General features: G+C 38.2%; 1 protein-coding gene and 1 long non-coding RNA gene across 9 annotated transcripts in view; one reads left to right on the top strand and one right to left on the bottom strand.

Moving 5' to 3' along the window:
- Positions 1-27,045, bottom strand: part of KCNH1 (potassium voltage-gated channel subfamily H member 1) — a 176,311-nt gene that overhangs the window by 72,410 nt on the left and 76,856 nt on the right. For 7 of the 8 annotated variants that reach the window (XR_010997607.1, XR_010997606.1, XR_010997605.1 and 4 more), the window contains 3 exons: positions 20,297-20,496; positions 16,500-16,752; positions 3,481-3,677 (listed from right to left, as the gene is read on the bottom strand). Coding sequence is in view for 5 of the 8 variants with exons in the window: in XM_068185777.1 (XP_068041878.1) it covers positions 3,481-3,677; positions 16,500-16,752; positions 20,297-20,496 (650 nt within the window). In the remaining 3 variants the exon portion in view is untranslated. Of the gene's footprint in view, positions 1-3,480; positions 3,678-10,592; positions 11,734-16,499; positions 16,753-20,296; positions 20,497-27,045 lie in introns of those variants that run through there. The other variant, XM_068185782.1, reaches the window with a different exon arrangement.
- Positions 20,689-25,585, top strand: LOC137471431 (uncharacterized). Its single transcript, XR_010997609.1, has 3 exons — positions 20,689-21,445; positions 22,306-22,477; positions 24,664-25,585. It is a non-coding gene; the product is annotated as an uncharacterized lncRNA (long non-coding RNA).

Raw genomic sequence — 27,045 nt, 5'->3', positions numbered from 1 at the left:
TCTCTTTTGTCCAGCATACCCTTCATGAGGGTGAGTTTGTCACTTGACTATCCCACAATACCCCCAGTGTCTACACTCTGGTTCCCCTCAAAGATTCCAAAAATGGAGAGAAACATCAAGTTAACCTGCTTTGACTTCAGAACATTGTTACAGCAAGTATTGCTCTGAAAAACCTCTCTCAGCTTCCTTTCAGCTGCAAAGTCTTCAAGTCCAACACATAGCACCTGCAGGCACAGACTGCAGTTTCAGTTTTTTAGGATGGTGGAAAGAGAGATGCAGCAGATGATTATCCCCCTGCTCCCGCTTAGATGAAAATTTCAGTGACTGGCAGCAGAAGGAGTTAATTAAAGGTCTGCTTTATCTTTTCCTTTAGGAAAAATAAAAAGTTTCCTAAGTCTGAGCTCCACTCTGAGGTAACTAGACAACTAATAACTTCAGGAGGGATTTCAGTCACTTGAGGAAACTGCTCAGGGAGTCACCTGACAGCAAAATGACACTTTTAGAAAAGAGGATATTTCACTGGCATTTGTTGAAAAAGTGAGTGAAAGGAAACTGCTTTCACAGCACAGACAGGGACAATAATGACATGCCAGGCACAGAGCACTGGAAACTTTTCCCTTGGCCACAAAGTCTTTAAGTACTACAGGCAGTAACATTTTATACCTGCAGGCCTGTTCTGTGCAAGGCATAAAGGGGATATACGGAGCAGAAGTATCCTGCCCTCCCAGCCCAGCTCAAACCACATTCCAGACAAGTAGGAAGAACAACACAAGGAATGTTGCCTTTTACTTTGCCTAAATTCAGCTCTAGCAAAGGTCAAGACCAACTGACCAGTTTGGGTACCTTCCAATGTACCTGCATGTCTGCTTATTTCTGTCACAGCCATCAGCAGTGGATCCAGACCCAGCAATGGGAAACATCCCTTAACTGGCACCAAAGGACCTGGGACAGGGAGCCCCAAGTCTTCCAGGGATCACCAGAGGAGACCTAGCACCCAAGGAACACGTGAATATGGCAAAAAATAGACCAATGCTACAACTCACTTAAGCTGAGTGAAACTTGGCTACAAAGTACCTAGCCCTGCATAGTGGGACTTGGTAGCACAACCAGCTAAAGGCATATGTATCCTGAAGATGGGACACCTCAGAGGAACAATCAAGTCTAAAAATATGAGATCTTTCTGGAAAAAAAATCTCCAAAGCTGATTTTTCATGCATTTGAAATCTGTATGAATATATTTGGGAGGAATTGACAGTATCTACATTTCAACTAGTTGAACACTTTTGGAGCCAGAAATGGAACTGTTGATAGAAATGAAAAGTGTAATTCTGGTATTTATACTCCAAAGGATATGCAATATATCACAAATGTAACTAACAGAAGGTACCAGTTCATCTTAATTCTACAAAATTCCATTTGCAGAAATAGACAGAGAAGTGTTAGAAGTGACAGGCTGGGGAGCTATTTCTATTAAAAAGAAAAACATAGATATTTAAACCAGAATAAATGCTAAATTCTAAAAAGTTGTCTTTTAATGTGTCTCACCTCAAATCTCTAAAGTATTGTACCTTCCACACATTTCCAAGAGCATATATTATTCACATTATTTAACATTTGCATTCTGATTGCAATCAGCCTTCTTTTAATAAAATAGTGTTACAGTCTGTTAACTTAGAACTATCAAATTCTCACTTCCATTATCAATCAATGCCACTTTTCTGCTGACTGCAACTCAATTAAAATCCAATTATTTGAATAACTGGATGGAAATTGCTATCATAAGATATACATTTTTATTAGGAACATTTTGTGTAGAAAATTGACAGCACAGAATTTGTGACACTACAGTCAAAAAATGTTTTGTAACCTGGGCTGGGAAAAGCAATGCCAATAAATATGGAAGGACAGTGTCACTTCTGGAGTAGGTATTTGATTCTAAAGCTGGGCTTTTGGCTCAGATCAGGTCCAAAAATATGGGAATTCTGCTAGCATTACTATGAGTTTTGGAAAAGCTGGTCCTTGTAAGCCTCAAAACTTGCTATAGCTACAGATTTTAAGAAAGCAAAAAAGGAGTTATATATTCTGAGAGCATCTTACCACATTAGCCACGGAGTTAATGATAAAATATGTCAGTCAGTGATACTGTTTCTTGAGGTGACAGCAATGTCAAATTCTTTCATTTATTTTATTTCTTACATTAACTATGACTGGGTAAGGAGCTGTTTATTAACAGGACATCTCTTTTAATATGCTTGCAGATGTGTACATTCATTTGAAAAAAAATGACTTAGGAGGAAATCCCTGAGTATAAATTTGCTTCTTAGTTTTTAATCACATCAATTTTCTACCAGAGCTCTGTTTTATTTCATCAAAGTGTGGATCACACATTCTTCTTTCACCCAATACTAAAAGGCTGAATTCTTTTATACTGATAACATATGCAGGTAAAAAATATCATCACACTACTTTAGTTTCAGTATGCCAACTCTATATATTAAAAAAAAAATCTTCTAAAATGTCTAGTTGTAAAGTGCAATTTTACAAAACAGATTTAAAAGATTAAAATATTTCTCTTTTTTTTCATGTCTATTTATCTAGGACTCACTTGGCACCTGGAAATCACTATGGAGAATCATTTTTAGGAACAAAAAAGTCTCCTATCAATTATATTTCTTTAGCTGATCTCAAATACCCTTATAAAGCAAGTATAGTTCTCTAATGTATTTCTTTTCAATGTAATATTATTGTCTTCTACCTTGCATCATAAAATCATATCATCTGAATTATACCCACTACAGTTTTAATACATTTCTGCAGAGGTTGTTCACTGAAGATTACACAGAGGATTTAAACTGGGCTATTAGATTATGATTACTTGTATTTGACAAAATAACTTGAAACAGCACACAACAGGGAATAAAAAGAGTCGAAAAATCAAGGATAAGAAAATGGAAATATTATAGATAAGCAAAGTAATTCCAAAATGTGATTTATAATAAAAGAAACAAGTATTGATTGAATGTCATGTTCATATTACTTTTCCACCATATCTACTGTACTTTGACTTTTGTTCCATATATTAGATTTGATATCTTCCCTGTCATTTTCCTTGTGATTTCAGGCAACAACCCTAAAATATTTTTAGCTGCTTTGCAAACTGAAGTTGCATTAAGTAGTGAACACTGTTTATCACAAGTGCATGACAGTTTTCATATATGCTGGAACCTGTCTAGTTCCTGGAAATGTATAATACTTTCACATACACACAGTCTAGCTCCCTCTGAAGCTAGCACTGGAATAAATACTCACAGCCTTTTGACTCTACATGCTAGCAGGGTCTCTTAGGCAAGTTCTGAAAAGTCACCTTATAAAAGGGGTCCACAAAAAATTCCAGAATTCAAGCCATTCCATTTTTTCATGCTGACAGTCCTTAAAAGTGAGATAATTTACATGAAGTATGTTAAAATCACAGTTACTTACCCTTTTTCTCAAGTTGTAGGTCAAAATGAGATTTCTGGAGAAGGAGTGTGAAAAGGCTGTGTAGAACTCCAGCACCTTCTGCAAGGCATCCCTTTTAATCACATGAAGATCACAGTAAGTCAAAGCCCTTACATTAGCACAGGACTGGGCGAGGGTCGACTCCTTCCAGAACACATCACCAAAAACGTCTCCTTTGCCTACAGAAAAACAACAGCATTGCTTTCATTAACAGCACTATTTTCATCAAAAATATAAAAGAGCAGACATCTCATTCATGCAGTCAAGTTTCTTCTATTTTTGCACTCAGGAAAAAAAACTGTCAGAAAAAAAACCAACTTTGAAATATTTAATTGATAACTTTTCCCATTATCTTTTTCTTAATTACAACAGCCTAGCAAAACTTCATAAGAATAAATCACACTTTAAAAGTGTTCTATGTGACAAGTCTCCTTTAAATATCAACAAAGGTTCTTCTTTAAAATCAAGAGAGGAATTTCATTCTTGGTTCATGTCTCTTCTGATCCCTTTCAAAGGAATTAATTAAAAGGAAATGGTTTTTCCCTTCCTCCTTTTAACTGTCACACAAAGGATCTGTTTCTTACATCTGTGTTGTTGATTTTTCTTAATCTGTCTAACATTTACCCACTGTTGTGTCAATAAAATGATCCTGTATCACACATCAGTGCAGCTACAGGCTGCAGCTAAACAGAGTCCAAACCAAGAAGAGTACAATTAGTTATCCCCAACATAGCAATGGCAAGGCATGAAAGTTTAGCTGTTTCACACTGGAAGGAAGAAAACAGCCTTTTCCTCACACCCTTCCTATGTGCACTTCTCTATGAGCTCAGGGCAGCCAGTGAAATCCCTGCTGTGGAATTCTGCAAGGATGGCATTTGCACCAGGCTGGGCACTACAATGCAGGGCATGTACACCAAAATCTAGCTGAAAAGCAGCCTCCTGTCAGGATTTCACTGGTTGCACCCCAGCTCAGGCTGGGCACAAAAGGGAGTGTGTAGGAGAAAGTTACAAGCTCATTTACAAGAGTAATGGTCTCTTTCCCCCAGTTTTCCAATGCTAACAAAAAAAGAATGTTCACTTGTTACCTTGATAATGAAAAGCTATACTTTTCTTATTTTGGAATTAGTTTTCCTCCCAAGTTTCTGCTGTGCTATATCATCACTGCCCATCTCTCTTAAGACCAACCACATGGAAATACATGATATCTATCAAGTTGTCATAGGAATGGTCCTTTGTCTTATTAGTAATACCTTGCCCATAGCAATTCTTAAATCCAAAGCATCAAAATATGTATAAGTTTACTGACATCACCCAGATTCTTTTACATTCCTTCCCTAAATAAATGATCATTTTTGAAAGCCTATACAAAGTCAAGAGAACTATCATGAGTAAAGAGCTCAGAAAGAAAACTTCTAAATCAAACTCAGAATTCCCATCTCAGTCCTTCAGCTGTACTTCCACCCTTACCTAATCTCTTCCATTAGATGATAAGCATTTTTTTTCTTTCAGAAAAAGCTATCAGCTTGATGGTAAACTACCCTAAATTGCAATAAGTTGTTATTAACTCTAATGTGTTCCCAGTCTTTCACAGAAGACCTACACCATCCACCTCACATGGATCAGTTTAGATCCTGACCGCTTTAGACTTCATTTCAATTTTAAATGTGTATATACACTGAAACCATCTGTTCTGTTAGCATATTTTTCACAAAATTAGGCAAAGGCAGCATAAAAATAACCTTTCTTCTACCTCTAGTCTCTTACACAGGACAATGCCAACATCTGGAAATAGTACAAAAGCTTCATATCACCAAGCATGGTGGTAGTCCCACAGCCCAGTACAGAAAATACTTTTTCTTTTTAATAGCAATAACTTTTCACATTTTCAATTACTTATATGGTTTTTGTTAGCAGATACATTAAAAATTGCTAAAGCAAAAAAGCTCCATGCAGTTGAAACAGATAATCTACAAGGCTTTCAGACAAATATACAATATATTCAAAATTGAAATGAAACAATTTTTAGGCACCATAAAAATCAACATGCTTCACTGGGTAAAAATGGATTGTTTGCCTTTGGAATAAATATGCTTTTATTCACAATCTTCCAGGCAATTAGCTAAACAACTGTTTTAATTAACACTCTGGAATCTATCAAGCATTGAATTGTGCCATCACTGATGAGCAACAGTTAGAGCTGGTAGTTCAAGCACAAGGGAGAGGAATTCTAACTCATTTCTAAGTGTATTGCTTAACATCTCCAGACAAGTTTCCCTACCTTAAAATGACAACCATTATGTAACTACCCACAGTAATGTGATGAATAATTAGTACAATCCAAGCACAAACAGCATGGTGCTGCTCTGCCTGCCTCAGAAGTGAGGTACAACACAAGTTAGCGATGTCTTAACTCCTCTTGAAATTTAATTCTGCTTTACCCATAACACAGAAAGACACAACTTTGTCCTTCACTTGTGGCAGCAACCACAGTTTCCCTTCACTATTTGTAACTCTTCCCTCAGAAAAAATCTCCCTCTTGCAGTGTGCTGCCACCTCCCATTAGAGGCAAGAAAAGCCCAGGAAGGAGCTGGGTCTTTTGGGTGCCTGCTGAGCCAGATGAGCGCCGAAGTCAGATCACAGAAGTCCCTGTTTTTAAGAAACAAACTAAACAACCCAAAGAAGCACTTTTTTATTTCATTAAAAAACTTCCTTGAAGTTAACAGCCAGTGATCTAGCTGAAAATGAATCCTACACTGTACTTCAGTTTCCAAAGCACATGCTCAAGGCACACCTCATTGTCAAGTCCATTTTCTTTCTGTCAACTCCATTTTCTAAATGATGTGCACCAAAAGTATTAAATTTGATTGTCAGAGTCTAAAAAAAAAACTTGTTTGGCATTTATAGAAAAATGGGGGGGGGGGGGGTGGGAAGGAGCAGTAGAAATCTATACAGCAAGAGGAATTAATATTCCACCCAGGATTATCTGCACTGCATTAGAACAATTGTCCTCTTATGCATAATAAGGAATTGCATACCATCTCCCTTTGTCTATATGTTCTCCGCAAAGTAAGATCAATCACAGAGGAAAAAGGAATTAAAAAAAAAAAAAGGGGGGGGGGCAGAGTAAGTGGGTGTTTTATCAAAACCATCTGTAGCTGGAAAGCAAGAAGGGAATGGTGATACTTCTGAGTCAGAAGGTGGTTGGCAAAGTCCAAGGGCTGCATTAAGGAACCTGAGCCAAAAGCCTCTTTTTATATATAACTCCAGGCTTTAGATATTTCACCTTACCTCTGAAGAAAGATTTAAAAGCTAGAGAAATGCAGATGGCTATTTGTTTGTCAGTACTTTGCATTTCACATTCCCAGCTTGCGGAATTCCAGATGTTTGCCAGGAATATTATCTGTCAATCACACTTAAAGTGGATGATCTGAGCTTTTACCATCAATCATTTATATTCCCTGCTGGATTTGTGGGCTGAGGACCTTTTCCACCATCAGCTCAGCATGCATTGGAAAGCCAAATAATTTTCTGCCTTTTATGTTTCCTTGTTTGTTTTAATTATAATAACAAGTCCCCAAACCCAGATATATTTAAACTGTGAAGAAATATTTTATAAAACTGTTTCCATATTTATTCTTTCCCAGTTTCTTCTCCACATCAAATTTGCTGTTTATCTTATAAGTGAAAAGATGATTCTCTGTTACCACTGCCAATTCAGCCTGAGTCAGGCATAAGGTCAGGCCACATCCACTCTGTCTCCTGAAAGCAGCACCAGTGACAAAAATCTGATTATTGCAGCTTAGTCAGGTGTTCTGCTGATTCTGAGGAAAGAACCACACTCTCACATTACAACTGTACTGCCATGATACCACAACAACTCTTGGCCTTTTTACTCTTATAAGAGGAAAGACGACTGAAGAGCTCTTCTCTCAGGCAGAAGATATTACACTCTACTCCAAAAAATATGACTCATGTGGAATATGTGTTTGTCTGACAACCTACTCAGTCCACTTTAGGGTTCTGGGTGTCTGGAAGTCCTGCTGCAATTTTGGTGTGATAGCTGGGGGAAAAGATGAGGTTATGGATTCATGTATTGCAGGTCTTCTAAGTCACTATGGATTTTGAAGGCATTCACATGAACCCATGGATTTTCAGTATATCAGACAAAATATTCCTATTTGAATCATTCTCAAAGCAGCAGCAATCATTGTTACAGCAGCCAATAGCAGAATCTAGGTCACGTCCCCTCCCAATTTGCCTTCATCTGCATGTTTGAACAATAGAATTAGGATCTGACAGTGTCAGAATATCCAAAGATCAGACAAAATGACCAAACATTGCTTATGGTTGAGCAATGAATGACCAGACATTGCTCACCTCAGTGGCAATGCAGCACCAAGCATATCTTGGCAACCAGCAGTTATCTGTGATGCTGCTCCACAGTGGTTGCCACAATGACTTCCCCAGCACAGCTCCCTGGAGCCCCCACACTGGCCTGCACCCTCAGGACCTGCTCTCCCCCTCCAAGCAGTGGGAGACTCCTACTGCTATAAAAGCAAACACACAAGTTTCTAGGCTTGAACTCCCTCTGTGATCACCACATGATTTTTTGTCTTCAACTGAAAATCCTTCCCTTCTCCTCTCTTCCCTCATTTTCTCCAAATTTAAGTAATTTGCATGCAATTTAAACTTACCCACTTTACAGAGAGGAGAAAGATTCAAGGAAAGTAAAGGCACTAGAGCAAAAATAATTCTTCCTCTTGTTGCATTAATGCAACAAAAACTGTCAGCCAGAAAAAAACAGAGCTACCATTTGGCATTGAGGTGGAGTATTCAGTATCTGTCCTACAGATGAATTGCACAACTTGACAGCCACTGAATAGCCTTAGTTTGGTTCTCCAACACAGTACAGCTGGCAGGAGATGATGGATGGAAGTTGTTTGCTGCTTTGGATTTTTTTAAGATTTCTCAAGTGCAAACTGAGACACGTAATGAAAAGTGAATGACCAGCTGTGCTGCAGAGAATACACTATTTTTCATTAACCAGAGGTTTTAACTACTTTTTTCCTCTAATTAGACCTCCAAAATGCCTGAGTATCTTTGCCACAGAACCCAAAGTGTTGCAGAGATAACAAACTGAAGTTGCTCTTTCAGTGATATGCCTGGTTCACAAACAGAAACACAATGTATCTGTTCATGCTGTAAACCACAGCCTGGCAACATTTTGCAGACAGTTTACTACACAACTGTATCAATTTTTTCTGTTGAAACACATTACAGTACAGACAAAATAAAAACATTTATTTTAGAGATGAGTAGCAACAACATTATTTAGTTACAGCTAAATTTTCTATTATTGTTGCTATAATTAAGGTGCATATTTGTCTCGCAGAATACAGAATATAGAATTATATTTTCACTACTTGACATCCTGTGATGAAGAGTTTTAAACATCAACTGGGCCCTACTAGGTTTATTCAAAAAAATGCCAGGAGGCTTCACCAGAATCTGCATCATTTATCCTTATTTGCATTTTAATTTTTACTACAAAAAGGTTATAAATATGTGCCCAGTTTTTACAATCTCAGAGGATATGGAGTAGCTCAGGTAACTGGAGTAATAAATATATTTTAATGTATTTGCACTGGTGAACTAATAGGAAAAACACAGCTCAATCTGTGTTGTCACTGCATAGGCAGTGCTAATTCTCTGACAAAAAAAAAAAAAAAAAAAATCAACAACAACAAAAACCCCCCAAAAAAACCCCAAATATATTTAAGAGGCTCAAATTGCATTATCCTCTGAGTTACTTCCCTGATTACTTAGGAAAGGGCTTTATACTTATTATCTTATTTCAGACAGAAAGGATTCACAAAAGTTTAAATATTAAGTTTTGTGTTCTGAAATATAGAAAGTAAACATGTTGAAAACCTCACAAAATTTGCATCTATCTTGTATTTAATTTTATTTAGCATTCCTAGTAACTCCTTCAGTATAAATTTAACAGTGTTTCAGAAACATATCTCTGAAAATAAAGTATTAATTTGAAATTTGGCTAAAAAGAATAAAAAACTAGTGTTTCATGAAATTTTTTTCAGTTCTTTTTTAACCTGTCTCTTCAGTGATAAAAGAATTATTCTTCTGCCTCCAAAATTCTGAAACAGAAACAAAACCCTACCAAAAAAGAAAAAAAAAAAGAAAATTAGTTCAGTGGTTCACCTGCCCAGAAATCGGGGTCTTTATAGAAAGCTGACTTCCTTGCTAAATTATAATTTCTACCTCTTCACACCTCTTTTTGCAGCATGCACACAAATATGACGTGCAAGCCTTCCTAACACAGATATCCTGAGATATCAAGGGACATGCTGGAACAGAGAGCCTCATCCCCACCAGACCTCAGTTTCAGCTGCCAGTGTCCCGCCAGACAGACACTGCCAGCTTCCAAGGGGGACTTCTTCCACATGCAATGCTGTTGGACTGTTTAAGAGCACATTATGCAAAAGTGTATAAATTCAGCACAATAAAACATGAAACGTGCCTAAAAGTTCCTTACTGAGGCCTCTGTTCACAGGGGATATTTCTCCTCCACAGTTACTCCAGCAAGTCATCAAATGTTTTAAAAATCTGTTTTTCCAATACCCTGGGTGGTCTTAAGCCATCTACAAACAGCAGTGGACATGAGCTTTGGCAATTCATGCTTTTAATGTCTGTCAGAAATTAGACATAGAACAAACAAAAAGTCTCAAAAATGGCAAGTCCTGATATCAAGCCACCTCAGACATCTGGAGGACAGGAATAAGGAATACTCTGTCTGAAACCACCATGTGGGATAAACCTGTATTTCTCAATAAGAGTTTTAGTGCTGCTCCTGCATCCACCATGAAATTAAAATTTTATATTAATGTAGACATCTTTATGCCATGTCCTTTTAGAAAGCTTAGCTGGATCTCCATCGGTAATGCTTTTGCTAAGTGTGCCTGGACACTCATTGAGGAAATCAGACTCTGAAAATTGTTCCTTCAGTTGATGTTTATTGAATCACTTCACAGAAACATGCAACTTGTCCAACTTGCCTATATAAATCAATCTAAAAAACCCCCACCTTTCAACTATAAATAGAAAAATCACAATAGAACTACTGAGGGTAAAAATATATTGTAATTTCAATCATTCCTTTGTCAAAGCACCGCTGGTCATGTTTCAGTCTTATTCAATAGCACAAACAATGCTGTGATGTTAGATACTGTCAGAAAACTCTTAATGCCATCCATAATCCTGCAACCATTTCTTAAGCCTGAGAGCTCAGGAGCTTGGTATTTTTAACAAAGAGAGGTGTACCTAAATTTAAAATTCAGGTGAAAAATGAAGCAGAGAAGTAAGGGACTTCTTCAAGTGCTTGGAATTAAATAACAGGCCCTAAAATAACAGAACTAGTCTTTGAAAATGGAGTAGTACACAGAGCAGTTCAGTTCAGGGAAATCAGAGTTAGCTGAGGTACTAGGGACAGTCTAAAGATAGCAGCCTGGGCTCAGTTAACTTATCTGCCATCTTCACATCTGCTGAGAAGCAGTTTTCACATGACTGTGTGGAAGTTGCAACCTTTTCCATGGAGAGGGTCTAACACAGACAATACTTCTGCGCTGCTATTGTCCCTCCTCTAAAATAGACCATCCCTGCGGTGCAGTTGCCCTTGCAGCTGGCACTGTCCTATCTGGATGCAAATCTGTCCCACCAAAATCCGAATCAATTCTCTGGTGTCAATATCTGAACAAAATGCTTACGGCTAAATGAGTAAGCTAAAGCAATTGTAAAGAAAACAAACAATTATTCTCATAACATTTCTTTAAGACTGTAATTAGATCAAATTAAATCAGCAGGAATTTCTCCACACAAAGCAAATGGAGCATTTAATATCCTGCTGAAACAAAACATGGCACACCAAAGCCCCCTACAACATCATGTTAAACCACAGTCTCCAATCTTGTCAGCTTTGTAGCTTTGTAAATAACAATAAAAGATCTGTATTTCAGAGTCATGCAAATTTCACTTCCTCAGCTTCTGTGTGACCTTTAATGTAAATCTATGTGCATTCTTTGCACACTCCCTACCCCTCTCCCAGAAAATCCCATTCTTGACATTGTGTTACTGTACACTTTCATATCTACATAATATCTCCATGCTGTTACTGCTTTTCAGCTTTGATAGCAGCAAAAGGAATAGCAAAAGCAAAGTGACCTGTGGGAGAAAAATCGTATTCCTTATTCAAAATAAATTCCTGCCTTGACTTCCCTTCCTGTCTCATTCACTTTACTTGCCCTTTCTGGAGCCAGGAGTTGGATTCAACAATTCTCACAGGTCCCTTCCAACTCAGGATATTCTGTGATGTTAAACCAACAGTCAAGGAAAAGGTTTATTCTTTTGAAATTTTTTAGCTCCAATAAAGATAGCAAGAACATAAATGCAGAACAGCTGGAATGTAACTCTGGGGACAAACTCTTTGGTGGGAAGCTGTTGTTTTTTCTTTTTAATTAAATCTTCTAGCTAATGCTATTTTTCTCATCCAGTGCTCAGCTCTGAAGACCACAGTGGTTTTCAGGGCTTTGGATTTTAGATGTTAAATAAAAGCTTAAAGCTCCCTGACTCTAATCAAGTCCATAAAACTAACTTCCAGTCTTACCTTCCACACACATTTCCCCCTTGCAGGAAGTGTCACGACCATTTCAGCAGCTTTGAACATCTCATACAAGTAAAGATCTACTGCTCAGTCAGACCCTCTAGGAGCCATTAATTGACAAATTTTGCAGCAGTCTGAAAATTTAAGTACAAGACACTGCTTTCCTCACTGCTATCTAGAAAAAAAAAAGTCTGCCATCCTAATTTTCAAGGGTCTTCTCCTTCCTCTCTCTCGTTTTTTACTGGAACGTTTTCCTAAATGTCAAAAATTACCCCAGTTTCAGGCAGAAAGACTTTGAACCAACTTGGGTACTAACAAGGTCTCCTATCCAGCCCTTCCATGTATTTCCAGAAAATGTGTACAAAAAGTTGTTTTTGCTAACAATGACATTCTTTTCGGTAATTTTCAGTAAATTATCTAAGCACACACACAGCTGGAGACATAGCATAGCACAGGAATTAGCACTTCATCAAGCAATGGTGAGGAGAAATTGAAAAGGTTCAGACTAAATGACTGGAAGGCAGCAAAGTGCCTTTTCCCCTGCATATTCCAAAGAAGGTTGCAGTCAGACCTTATGGTCTGCACCTGGAACAGAGTTAATTCAGGAGGAATATTTTTAAGAAGTTATTTGATAAATTAAAACGTAGCAAATCTCCTGAGCACGAGTATGTTTTAACTTTTCAAAGACCTGCAGTAAAGTCAGGTGTTCAGAGGGTCAGTGTCTTAGCCTGAAAGATCTGCTCCAAAACAAAGAAACTAGAGCTGCCAAATGAAGTGCACATAAACACTTGATTGTTTTTAACAGAGGAAATAAACCCTCAATTTTTTTCTAACCACATTGGGATAAAAGACTAAGTCTTTAGCAGAGTAGTTCAAGGAGATACTCTCAGTCTCAGGTGGATAAAGCAGCATCAGGCCAAGTGGGAGGGCTTAGGAAAGTTAAAAGCAAAGCCAAGTTGAAAACATTCTCCTGATGGAAGCCCTGTATGACCTGTGCTTCACTCGGCTCTCTTCAGGGCAGGGACTGTGTGATTTGTCTCAGTCTCCCTCAAAGTGCTGAGTGTACGTCAGCACTTCATCCTACGCAGCAACAGCAGCGTCAGTGGAAGAGCAGCAAACTACCAAAAGCAGAATTGTGTCTCATCCAGGCAGCTTCCCACCAGCTAAACTTCCCTTCTACATAATCCCACTCTCATACTTACACAGTGGCATAGAAAACATAGTAATGGAGTGGCTTTTCTTGCTAAGTCTTCTTTTTCTGACTCATTTCTATTGGAATGAATCACAAATCAATCAATCACCTGGCTGAGAGGTCATTTTCTACATTTTTGTTTCTGTTTCTTTGACAAATCAAATCCAAAGACTATTGCATGAACATCAGTAATTTCTGTATTTTAGCATAAATTTTGCATAGAATTCAAAACATGTGTCTTTCATCCCAATAAATCAAACTTCATACAAAGTGCACCAATTTCTTTAAATTTTTACTAAAACATTCAAAGGTTTGGGTTTTTTTTTTTTTTTAATTTGCATATTTTTGTATTTGTGTCCTAATTTAAATTAATGGGAAAGGCAATCTTAGTGGACACACAAAAAAGTACCTTTTTTCACTGCTGGCCGATATGCAATTTCTTCCAACTCAGTACTCATATATATTAATCCAAGTCAATCAAAGTCAGTGCTTTGTTCTAAGAACATAAGCCTGAACTGAGAATATACCTGTTTGTGGGGTATTACATGGAACTGATTTGGAAGGATATTATGCAAGTGTACCCAATACACTCCAGGGCTACACAATACACTCTTATACACCAGTCTGCAAGGTTAAATGATTTCAGAACTTGAAAATGCTTGCTATGAATTGGATCCTTTAAGGATTAAGTGAAGTTTGCCTTTGGATTATGAAATGCTGTACAGCAGTCCCACAGACTGATTTAGAGTTGCAATTCATTTCTCCATTCTAAGGAAAATAAAGGCTATGCTGCAAGCTGCAAAGGATGCTTTATTATGTGACAGCCAGAGCTGAGCAAATAATTCACCTTGAATAATTTGTGCACTTATTCTTTTCATTTTCATTTCTAGAATGCCTGAAAGAAGATTACAGTCTCTGTAACATACCTGTCAACTAAAATTACCCTATGGAATTCCTCACACGGTTTGTTGTTACCTCCCTGATGTTCACAGCTATGCTTGGTTGAGACTGGTAAACAAAATTTATGGCATAGGTTCTTCTGGCTGAGTGATCAGCAAAAATCATGTTTCTTGTACAATGCACCTTTTTTCCCCCCTTGTAGTACCTTGTTTTTTTCTGGTATACATTCATCAAGACCTTGGCAAGTTTAGCTAACTATGAATACAAACAAACAAAAACAAAAGCAAAACCAAAAACCACAAAAAACCACAAAACAACAACAACAACAACAAAAAAACCCCACTGTTTTCTACAGATAAGAAAACTGAGAGTACAAAGAAGACCAAGAGGAAACCCTGACCCATTCCTGACTACTCCTTCAGTAGTGTGGTGATTAAATTACATAATGCCAAAGGAAAAAGAAGTTCAACTGATTTAGAATAGTGAAAAACTTAGTTAAATACATAATTTCTTTTCAGGATAGAGAAACCTTCAGCAGAAGTCTTCACAGCCTGGAGGAAGAAGGGACACGTATGTGTGGAAGGAAAGGGATTCCTTAGTCCAGAAACTGAAACACAAAAATTGATGCACATCCGAAATGAAATCTCACAGAATCCCAAACAGGTCCCAATTCGTTTTACTTTCTTCTCCACTTAAAATATTCATAAAGAAAATGTGAATAAAACTCGCCAACTTTAGTGAGAGCCAGGGAACTGACTTCAAATTTTAAAAAAGAAGAAGAAAGAAAAAGAAGAAAATAAAAAGTTGTGGGGGGAAGAGGATCGATAGTTACATCCCAGGAGAAGAGCAGCAACAAAATACTTCGATTCATCCAAATACCAAGGGAACAGCCTCATTTATCTGTAGCTATCACCCTGCAGCAGCAGAGATTAGTAGTTAGGTTTCCTTTACACTGATTCCTCAAGCAATCTTGGCTGAAGGTTTTCTAAAGTGAGTGTTATGATAAAATGCAGGAGTTACCAGTAAAGATGAGGAGAAAACTGGTATCTTTAGAGAACATTTTAAAGAAATTTGATCTTAGTGCTTTTTTACCCATATTCAAATAGAACAGATGTTTTGAGGTTTTCTTCTCATACTGAACCCAGGCGATGGCATTAAGGTACACAAACTGAGGGATCTTAGTTTGTGTTCTACATTTGTCATTTGTTAATTCATGAGAGTTCAACATGGCAAAAGGTAGCAAGTTCTTGATGTGCAGCACAGACAAGCAGAAGTTACAAATGTCATTTAGCACTGAGCAGCACAGGTGATTCCAGAACAAAAGGGAATTAGTTATCCTCCACCTTCTCACTTTTTTAGCTTCTTGTGTGGCACAAAGCATTACCAACTTGATTCCCCATGACTCTAAATTTACTCAATGCTACACATGCAATCCTGTTCAAAAGTAGAGAAAAAAATGGAGCTCAGCATCTTTATTAGCCCCCTCATTTTTCAGTAGACATTCATCTTAGGAGAGTTGAGTGTATGTGTTGAGAAAAAAGTAAGATAACCAAATGTTTTATTCTCTTTTTGCAGGGTGCTATGAGTGACAGTCACAGGATTAAGCCACCATAAGAATTTACGTTATCACAAAAGGGCTTGACAGAATCAAATGATATGTATCTCCTCCTCAATGCGCCAGCCACCCCATGATTCATCTACATCTATTGGATTGTCACACTCTTTTCTGTTAGCTTTGCCTCAGAATGCTGTTCACACCCCATCAGTTTATTTTCAATGCCTCCAACCAAGTTAACAAAAATTGGCTCTAAATGTTTTAAACTACTTTGACTTTAAAATAAATAAATATTATTTCAACACAACATCCTAAATAAATCTAACTGGAAAAACTCCAGTGAAAGTGGATTATTATTGGGGGGGGGGGGAGGGTGGGAGTGAGGCAGGGAAGCCAAGCACTCTAAGTTTTCTGAAGTTCTAAATGGAATTTATAATTAGAAGGGATGTGTGAAGAAAGGGAAAACCCCAAGAATTACCAGGACCCCATGCTAAAGTAAAATTTCCATTGACCAGATGAAGCAGGGTTGAAATAATCTGGATATTAGGTGGTTACCCTTTAAACCTCTCTGTGGTAAAACAAACTTAACAGAAGCTCTTTAAAGAATGAGTACAGGAGGCTATCAATTGCTGCACATATTTGTATTTCTGCACATGCATATTACCAGCTCTGAAACTCACCTAATATAGCAACGACTTCATCATCCTGGATTACTTCCAAAGAGCCTGAGACCACGAAGCAAAGGCTGTCGACGCTCTCCCCAGCGTGGTAAATCAGGTCTCCTGGAGCACAGTGCACCGTCTGGAATTCCATGGCGAGTGCCCGCAGGCACCCATCGCTGGCCAGCCTGAAGGCAGGGTGCTCCTTGAAAACCTTGCGGTTCAGATGCACACAGATGTCTGCTCTCATGTCCTTAGGGCAAATCTGCAAAACCTGAGAGGGAAATCAGGCAATCAGCTCCTGTGCATGGCTTCTACCTGCCTGCTATGGCTAGTTTACCACGCAAGGTTTAAGAACCACTTTCCTCCTTCTTACAAAATTTCTAATCTCAGAGTTTATTTTTATATTATTTATCCACATAAACCACAATACTAACTTAGGCTACTTTACAACATCTGAATGAAAACACTGTTTTCATCTCAGCAACATGCTCTGCTGGATATCAAAGGCCTAAGGTTTTTAAGACAATAAAACTTAGAGCACAGCAGTACAGAAAGTGTTGAAGAAAAGCTTCCTGAAAAATTGTTTCTAGAGGGTAGGTCATTTTTTTGATAGGCAGATTCCATGAAAAGCCTGCACAAGCTATATGCTTTAACGACTAAAACAAATTACTTAAAGTTTAATTAACTCATAATATTGAGAATTGCAGGTATCCAAATTTACCCCCGAGTGGCACTAACAAGTTTTTTGTTTACACAGGAAGAGGACCTTAAGGTATGATGCTGTTTTGGGCAGCTTTTGATCTTCCAAATGCAATGTTCCTCACAGCAATTCATGATGTGTGGTCCCAAGAGAACATGAGCTGATGCTCAGCACAGCGGGCACCAGCCAGGGCCATTTCTGAAGGGTTTTAATATAATATGGACAGCCAAGTGGAAAGAATACAAAAGCACTGCTGCATGTGCAGATTAAAAGTGGAAAGAAGTAACATGAACAGGGTTTGGGGATAACAAAATCCTTGGGGGAGGGTCTATTATAAAGCACATGTAGGACATATTATTTGAGAAAACATTGAGTAGTCTAAGTCTGCCTCTTTTTTCAAATTATTTTCTTAGTAATAACTTCTCCATCCAATTAAGGAACACTCTGGTTGAGCTTCAGAGTTACTCCCACACATTTTCCTAGATAGAAACAGAAAACTATCTCACTGCAAATACTCCTGAAAAACATAAAGGTAACACAGGAAGCACTATGGCTATGCCTACACTTTGAAATGGGGTTCTGTGCAAGATCTGAGCAGAGAACCAAGCAATTAATTCTGTACATGGCACTGGTTACAGATATCATGCCTGGTACTCCAAAGGCGAATAACTCCACCACCCATACCGTCATCTTTGGCCCACCTCCAAACAGACATTTTATTACAGATATTACTTCTAAAAAGTGATGTATTTGTACAGTGCTTAGGTGTAGGGCACTCATGGATGATTTCTCTTGGCTACCCTGTACAGAAGAGCTGCCAAACCTGCCAGTTCTCAGTTTTCCAGGCTCACAGAAATGAGCTGGGGCAGCAAGACCAGTGTTTAACAGGGAACCCAGGCAGCGGCCATATCTGTCTTTTTCATTATCTCATTTACTCTGGAGATAAAAATACTCTCTAGTGGCATATTCTTGCCAAATTTTACTACTGGAATTACACATACACACTTTTCAGTTACCTGAATATCACACACAGAAAGGACTGTTTCAATAGAAATAGTATCAAAACTCCCCAAATATAAAAGAGAATATTTCAAATGATGCTATTATCCAAAAACTTTTTGGAATAGCAGTCTTAAAGGAAGTTAACCAATTTTCCATTCTCCATTTAAAGAAATTGTCTCCAGAGTTCACAAAAATGAAAAGGATTAAAGACATTTGAGATTTACAGATAAATGGAAGAAGACTTTTATTTGTAAGGGAGGTAAGAAATGTATTTTCATGGATCAATTTTAGAATCTTTCAGTAGCTCTTGGTTAAATTTTGTTGTACTGGCATTTTCTAGACCAATATCTTAGCGTCTCTGCAGTGATCATTGAAATGACAAATTTGTGGCCTACAAAATAGTGACAGGACCAGTTCTGTGCTCAGTTCATATTTAAGTCTCTGCCTCATCTGTAGGAAGCTGCGCTGTGTTTCAGAGGAGCACAACTACTACTGCTCTGTCTCGTGAGCAATAAATGTTTTATTCATGAGAAGACATCCCAGAAGTTATACACAGGCATCAAAACAACAGAGCTCAGACCTGGGAGTTTATGGATTGGCACAGCCAACCACAGCTTTTGCTATGCAGATGAAAGCTGAGTCCTTGGTTTAGCAGTCATGGCCAGCAACAGTTCAGCTATGAACACACCAGTTACTGAAAACAACACTGTATTAAGCTCTTTGGTGTCCTGACAATTGGAGACTTTTTTCTTGTTTATTAAGATAATTCTCAAAGGCTACAGTGAGTATTGTTGTGCTTGGTTTGGTTATTCTGCTGTCTCCAAATGCATTCTCTTAAAGCATTTCTCTCCTTATCAAAGGAAGCCAAGAATGAACTTTGAAGATAAGCTAAAAAAAAAAAAAAAAAACCAACACGTTTTACACGCATTTTTTTCTTGTTGTTTTTTTAAAATGATGACAGGAGTTAGTAATGGGGGCTGAATCAAAGCACCAGCACTCATTACACTATGTATCCTCAGATGTTTCTCCACCTTCCCCAAATGCATCTACCTCAAATCACAACCCCACACAAAGACAGATTGTGAGAAAACATGCAGAACAGCCTCTAACCAGCACTAAAATATCATTTCTTTCTGAAATCTAGCATGGCAGACGGTGCTTACAGAATCACGTCTGGGATCTAAAAATGGCAGATATGCTGAAGACCATTTAGGAAAGCAAACAGTGCCCTGTGTGCCCCTCAGTCTCCAGGCAGCCCAGTGCAAGGCCACATCTGTTGTACTCCTTCATAATGATGCTGTAACAGCTGTACAGAAATGACACTGTTTGCTCTTTAACTGCATCATCCACAGTTCAGAATGCTAAATTAAGCTGCCAACCAGAAGGCTGGTGACCAGAGCATTGGTATGATTTCCTGAATGATCCACCCCACAAATCACATCTCTTTACAAGCAGAAGAAAAACTGTCAATCTCTACAAAAGTTGGCAACTAATATGAAAGCAACAAGGAGTTACTTTTGTACATTTGTTCTGGTGAAAGGCCATCTGTTATTTTAAGACATGATGGGAATTTATTCATAAATTCAATGAATCAGAATGATAACATTTGCCTTACACAAGGTAGATTTCAAGCAACAGATTATTAAATACTTTCAGTTTTCATTAATATCTTTAACCTGCACACAGAATATTACATTCAAATTCTCCAACAACACCAAAAAAATTACTTTGTTTTCAGGCCCACAGAGCTGCAAGCAATCTCACAAGAAATACTGCAAAAAAAAGTCTCATTTGGAAAAATTGGATTCTGTTACAATCTGGAGCTTGTTATTTACTTATCACCTTTATTTATTGTAAACAGAGCTTTTCCCTTTATCATTTTTATACTATTTCATGCCATTTCACTAGCAAAACATACATACTTTTACCACTATCATATGTCAGTATGACAGAATAGCTGGAATACTGTATTTGAAAGTTAAAAATTAAGAGAAGCTGCTGCTTAGAACTATTTAAAGAATATTTGTCTCCTTTACTAAGACAGTACCTCCTGTTTATTTTAATGGACTACTTTCAGGATGTGACTTCTTTCCTTGCAGTTTAATTTACTTACCTTTTCAGTATCTATTCCTCTGGACATTGACCAGGTGGAAACGATGTAATCCATCACACGTTCACTCAGTCCTTTAGGGACCTGGTAGAGCTTTAAAAAGTCCCGGACACTGTTCAGCATTTCATGGTATCTGTTTGTGTTAGCGTACATTTGCTGAAATATGGTTGTCACATTACCAAAAATGGTGGCATACAGAAGGGCTGTGAAAAAGAAGAAAAACCACAGAGAAAATACATTATAAGATATGGTCATCAGTCTGTGTTCCACTGGACTTTAAGACTGGAAATTCTAGGTCTTAAAAATGCATGCAAATACTGGTGCTTTATTAGAAAGGCCTGATGAGCACAAGCATTCTATAGGTCATCTTCAGCACTACAAATGGAGGACCACCACCTACTTTTGTGAGAGCATGTCCTGCATCACAGACTCCTAAAACACGACTGTTTGTCTTTGTCCATCAAACAATTCAGTAGTACCCAAAACCTTACAAAACCACAACAGCAGACAGAAGAATTTTAAGAGAAATAGCTTGACAGCAAATACTTTAATTTTTCATCTCAGGTTTTATAGCACCTGTGTTGAAATACCATCAGTGACAGATTTCCAGGCTTTAAGTGCATTATCACAGTAGTAAGCTGAGTCATCGTTACCCACCTCGGAGTGACAACAGCAGTGCATCAAAGCAGAAGATGGAATATGTAATAAACAGCCACCATGGGTCAGTAATTTATAGACATAAGTTTAATAATACATAAAAACTTGCACTACATTTTACATTCTTCAGGCAAAAGAACAACAAGGCCTGAGGCAAGAGCTAGAGCCCTCAGAGGCAGACCTTTGCACAGCCCTCCTGACTTCACACAACACAGTTATGAAGCCAGCTGGTTCATCAAGATGGGTTTAAGAATAAACACAAGGAAGAAAAAAAGGCAGTGTTTCCAAGCGTGGAGAGAAGCAGATGAAAACACACAGGACTTGAGAAGATCCATCTGCTGAAGGCCATGATGGAACAGCAGGCTGGTGGCAGCCTCAGCAGCCAGGTTTGATGGCTTGCAGAGGCTGGGGCCGAGGCTCTTCCAGCCAATCCAGCCCTGAATGAAATGGAGAGACAGGAAGCCTCAAGGGGAGCTTTCCTATATTATGAGTCAGGTCAGTGATATGTGACAGGTTGGCTGTAGAGGGAGAGGAAGAGTCAGACTGCAGATGTGATGATAACCACCCGTAAGTGCTCTGGCTTGCTGAATAAGTTCTTCCTCTTAATCATTTCCTGTCCCCCAAAACAAGCAAAAAAATTGTGAGTAGCATATCTCTTCCACTTGAAATAAAAATAAATCAGTGAGAAGCCATATTTATAAAAAATATGTTCTGCTTTACTGAAGTACCCCTTTTTGCTGTTTATTTACTCCCTCACCAGCTATTAAAAAAAAAAATCTTCATCTCACTCCTTCCTTTGAGAATGCAGCTATATATTCAGGTGAGTGTTATAGGCAGATATCCTTAAGCCAATTAAGATGCTTTAGGGTTCTATGACCAACAAAAACCTTTGCTACTGTGAAAAAGAAACTTAGGGGACTGTCTTTGCCCTGATCATCAAGAGATGTAATTTAAGTTAAGATGTGCTCAAGGCCTTTATACTGCTGGTTTTCTGTAGAATTCCTTCTTGATGCTGCATGACTTTTCTTTTTATGAGTTTCTGTAGAGAACAGCTCTCCCTTTTTCCATCTAGCCCTCTGTACAAACAGGCATAAAAATATGCAGAAAAACATGCACACTCGGTTTAAAGAAAAGTTGAGAGCATTATTACAGTGACCAGAAACATATATTTTCCCTGTTTAACCTTAACTTATACTTGAACAAAACCATACTGGGCAGTCCAATGAGTAGTGAAGAATGATAAAATGCCTCACAAAACAGATTTATCATAACAGCTCCTTAATCCATGAGTATTTTTGTATTAGAACAGCATTGCCTATCCCTGAATAAGTCCTGGTTTGCTCTCTGTTATGCAGATGCAAACATGACCCTACAGGAGACTGCAGCAGCACAAGGCAGCCAGCCCAGCACTGAAATAGGTGACAAATTAGAGAGAGGATGGCAAGCAGATTATTATCTTTGCTCCCTGGCAAACAGTGAGACCTGGGGGTCCAGTACCTTGGCATGTACAGCTCCAGGCCAGCAAAGGTAAAATGGAGTCCCCACTCTGTCCCATTAATGTCCAGCTTTAATGTGAAGCCTAAAGAAAAACCGGAAGTATGATTGTATATTTTGATTATTATAAAGCAAGCAATTTCCACTGCAAATTGCAGTTCCAGTATGACAATTATCTTGCCAAGGGAAATTATTCCTGCCTAGATTAATTTTTTTTAATTCCCAGACTTACATCCTTAATTTATCATTAGCCAACCATTTTATTACTATTAAAGCCAAGGATTTTTGCAGCCTAATATTGGGTAGATACATTAGCATATTAAACCTTGAACTCTTCTGCACAGAAATTGCTGCCTTTCCTTTACTTTCAAAGGAATAATGAAATGAACCCACTGCAGTAGACTGCAGCCCAGAGCAATTTCAGAAACACACACTCTACTAAAGGAAGAGAGTTGGGCAATTTATGACAGAGCAAAATCTCCAGCATTTCTTCTCCAGGAATGTAAAGATCCCTCAGAAATTATATGACCCTCACCCCCTTATGTAAATATTCTTTTTTTACAATAAAGAAAAATATGTTGTCTCCAACAATGTGGCTGCTCATTTACACTGCAGTCTGTGATACTCCATTTAAACCAGTGTTTAAATAACATCACAGACAGGACCATAGTAATTGCAGTGGCAAATTACCCACAAGTGAATCATGAAGGTCAGACACAGGTTGCAAAGGTCACCAAATCATCTGCTATTTTTAGTGATGTAGCAAGTAAGAATAGAGAAATAAATACAAGCCAGTGTAGGTCTCAGCTACCACAGTAAAAGATCTGGGGTCTGATTATAGAATTATAAGAGGAAGAATTTCTATCTGTGAGAATGAGAGGTTTACAATTACCCCAATTACAGATGTAAGTGCTGCATTCGGTTGCTGAGATGAATCAAGAGATTGACGATGATTTGTTCAAAACGCACTCATCCAATGGCCTCACGCACAAAATGCGTGCAGAAGAACTACACAGCAACAAGTGAGGCCAGCATCAACTAGTGAACAATCTCTTTTATCTTGCCCCCAGGACTTGCAGTGCTTTCTGAAAATGAACTGCCCTCATTTTTGCTGCCTGGAAAGCTGATCAAGAAAGTCTGTTTATCTGCATGTAAATTCCAGTTAACAATTAAAAAACAAAATAAAACCCTTTTACATACTGCACTACCCTAAGTACTATTCAAAGAGCAAGCACCTGCATTTGCAAATAGTAGCTGATTTAAATGGTTAATCCCACTTCTGTTTCACCAACAAGTTCCTAGTATACAACAACATTTTCAGTTCATAGAAGGTTGAAAGCAGAGCCTTAAAAATCTGTTATACTGTATCACTTCTTACTAAATATGAAACACAACTGTAAATTAACCACAAAAACTGCATGTCTCAAAGGCATTTTTTAGATAACACATTGTGAGGTCACACAAAATTAACATTGATCAGATAAAAAGAAAAGCAGAAATTAATTGTATGGATCATCTCATAATTACATGAGAAAATGACATTCTTTTCAAATGTGCAATTAGAACAATGTAAGAGCTTATAATTGTGTGAGATTAGGGGTCTTGATTAGTGGTAATTATGCCTACTTATGGGTAGAGAGCATGCAGTTAAAAGAAAAGCACTGAACTGTTACAGTATGCAAGCAAATACCAAACTGAACAGGTATCTTAAAGAATTATTTACAGAGCTAGTTTTGATATAATTGTCATTTGTAGTCTTGCAATCTGATATCAAAGCTTCTGAAGCGAGATGTACTTATAAAGTATCTACACAACCTTCTAGAACAGTACAGACCCAGAGCTGCTTAATTTGCTTCTTCTTAGGAAGCTTTGTGTATTATGAAGTTTCCTATTTGTAATCATTTGTCTACCTTTTGGTTTTTTACTAACACAATGTATAAAGATATCATTCCATTTAGCTAGTAAAGAATAAATGTAAACAACTTAGCCAAAATCTAATAGGTCAATCAATTTTCTGCACTTCATGACTTTTCACAATATACATCCAGAACATTTTCACCTGTTACAAAACAAATGACAATTGCTCGTCTTAGCATGTGCATCCCTTCCTGAATTTCACAACCTGGGAAAAAGACATTTTTTTTCAAGTGGAAGTAAATTCCCAGAGGAGCTCTCCCCCTTGCTGTCCCAGTAACTGTTAAATCCTGCTCTTCCCACAGCTCTCTGTTCTTCTGGACAGAAACAATACACTGCTCCACCTCCCTCTTTCATGCCACCAGCTTCTAATTTGCACCTCTGAAGCAAGGCAGTAGCAATGGCAAAGACCAGAGAGCTAGCACACTACTGAGCAAGTCTGAAAATCAATTTAATGGCAAAGAGCAAATCAGGAAGCCTGAATAGGCTATGAGGGACATGCACATCAAACCATGTGGTGCAAGCACTTGACTGCTAGGACGAAAGATGAGAGACCACAGGCAAATTTTATTAAACTCTTAGTTGAATCCTACTGCAAATCTTCTCACTCTCATCATCACATTTGCTGAAATCACCCTGCTGACAGCAAAATTGGAATGGAGAAGGACAACACTGGGCTCCAGCTACAGTGGAAATGTTTCCCCTGCAGAAGGGGAGGACACCAGTGATGACACAAATGATAAAGGCTAAACAACAGAGCATCAGCACATGGTTTTTTTTCATCTTCCCATCACCAAAAAAAAAAAAAACAGCACTGCAATGAAATGAACATCAGAGACATAAACAAGGGAACAGCTGCTCTAAGAAGCCACTTAAGCAACTACCAAGGACTAGAGTAGTAGAAACATCTGTGCACCTTCAAATAGGCTGTCTGCAGTGTGGAAGGGCAGAAAGGGAAGTTAAGAACAGCTATGGAACAAACACCACAAGCAGTTCCCGCTGCTTCTTTCCTCACACTCTTTCCTAACTCTCCAAAATAAAAGTAGTCTGCTACTACAGCAGCACAGCCATATAACCTCCTGTTATCTCACTGATTTGCAATGACTTATATTTTACCAGTTTAAGACTTAATATGGAAGAATAGAGGCAAGTGTTGGTAAACTACCAGACCTTCCAAAGATGTTAAATTCCACTATCCCTTAGGATGCTTCAAAACTTTCCTTTTTTTTTTTTTTTTTTTTTTTTCTTATTTTGATCTGGAAGCACCCACACAGCTGATAGCAGTAATCACAGGTGTTTTGGCTTGCAAGCAACATGCACAGCACAACTCTCTAACAACTTTTGCTTTTGCCTTCAGTATGTTTGGCCTAAGATAAACAACACGGAAAAACACACAGAGCAAAACTGATCAAAGAAGCAATCAGAGCCACAGCGAGTACAAGCCAATAGAACAAACTGTGAGAAAGCTCTTCAATATGAACAGCTCTCTCCCAGCTGACAGTGAAGGGCCAACCCCACCCTGCTCTCTATGAAGGCTGCATCTTGGATCCAAGAGCCTGCTTATGAAAAGAGAGGATGAAGCCTCCTGCCAATCCATACAAAGGAAGAATGGTGGCTATTACCTCCCTGGCCAAGGCTCCTACTTCTACACAGCAGCACCTGACTAAATTAACACAGTCTCACTTATTAACACTGTAAAATCTGGATTTTGGTAAATTGAGAAGTGTCCAAACAGGTAAAATAGCAAGAATCCTGATTCACAAAACTCATCACTCATTTGTTTTGACAGCTACAGTTTAGTATTGTATTTATCCTGAAAGGTGCCAACAGTCACCAGGGGGGGATTTAAAGACAGCCACAGGCTCTACTGCAGCCAATATGCTTGCAGATAAGCATATTATTAAAGTAATCAGATGCACAACAAGTCAGAAGTAGCCTGTGAGGACTTAGATGTGTTATTGGTCGCGAAATTAGGGAGTAACAATCTGGTCATACACTAACTTTCTGCTGTAAAGGGACACCAACAGAAGACAACAGAAGCATAATGCTGAAAGGAAAAGAGAAGAGCAATCTGGATACAGCAAGACTTCAAGCTGATAGGCTTTGAAATCCCTAACCATGAGCATCTCTCACTTTCAGGAAACAGGGTTGCACACTCTTATTCTATAAACACCACTTGCAGACCAATGAGTTCAACTGCCTCTTCTTAACTTAAATTACCTGAAGGCATCCATTTCTCTGCAAGGCCCAGCACTTCCACTGACTAGTGAGTCCCAGTGGGGGTAGCAGTGTTTTACTTCAAAACTGCATCATAAACCAGACAGGAAGATGTATGTTCTACCTCAACTTACAGGCAAATTCTAAAACCTGACAGAAAGCTATGACTAACTCCAAATACAGTAACACCTAGTCATTAATTAAAATTAGGGCCTTAACCCTTGATAGTAAAAAGACTTTCCAAGAACTAGTACAGTTTAATCAACAAGTCCACCAAAAAGTCCTTGCAGAATCAATTTATTTCAGAGAAAATATAACTATATGGGACGGCAAGATCAACAGGCAAGATTTGAAATGGTGATAATGATAAATCAATGGTAAGACTAGAGAAAAAGGAAGATTCTACTGAAAATGGCACTTCCAAGTCACCTCTCTAAATTTTATTTCCCACAAGATAGGTTTATCTCTGA

This window comes from Anomalospiza imberbis, chromosome 3 (genome assembly GCF_031753505.1).
Source record: "Anomalospiza imberbis isolate Cuckoo-Finch-1a 21T00152 chromosome 3, ASM3175350v1, whole genome shotgun sequence".
In the NCBI taxonomy this organism is placed as follows: Eukaryota; Metazoa; Chordata; class Aves; order Passeriformes; family Viduidae; genus Anomalospiza; species Anomalospiza imberbis.
Note: the sequence above shows the minus strand (reverse complement) of the source record. Positions and strands in the feature narration are given on the sequence as shown.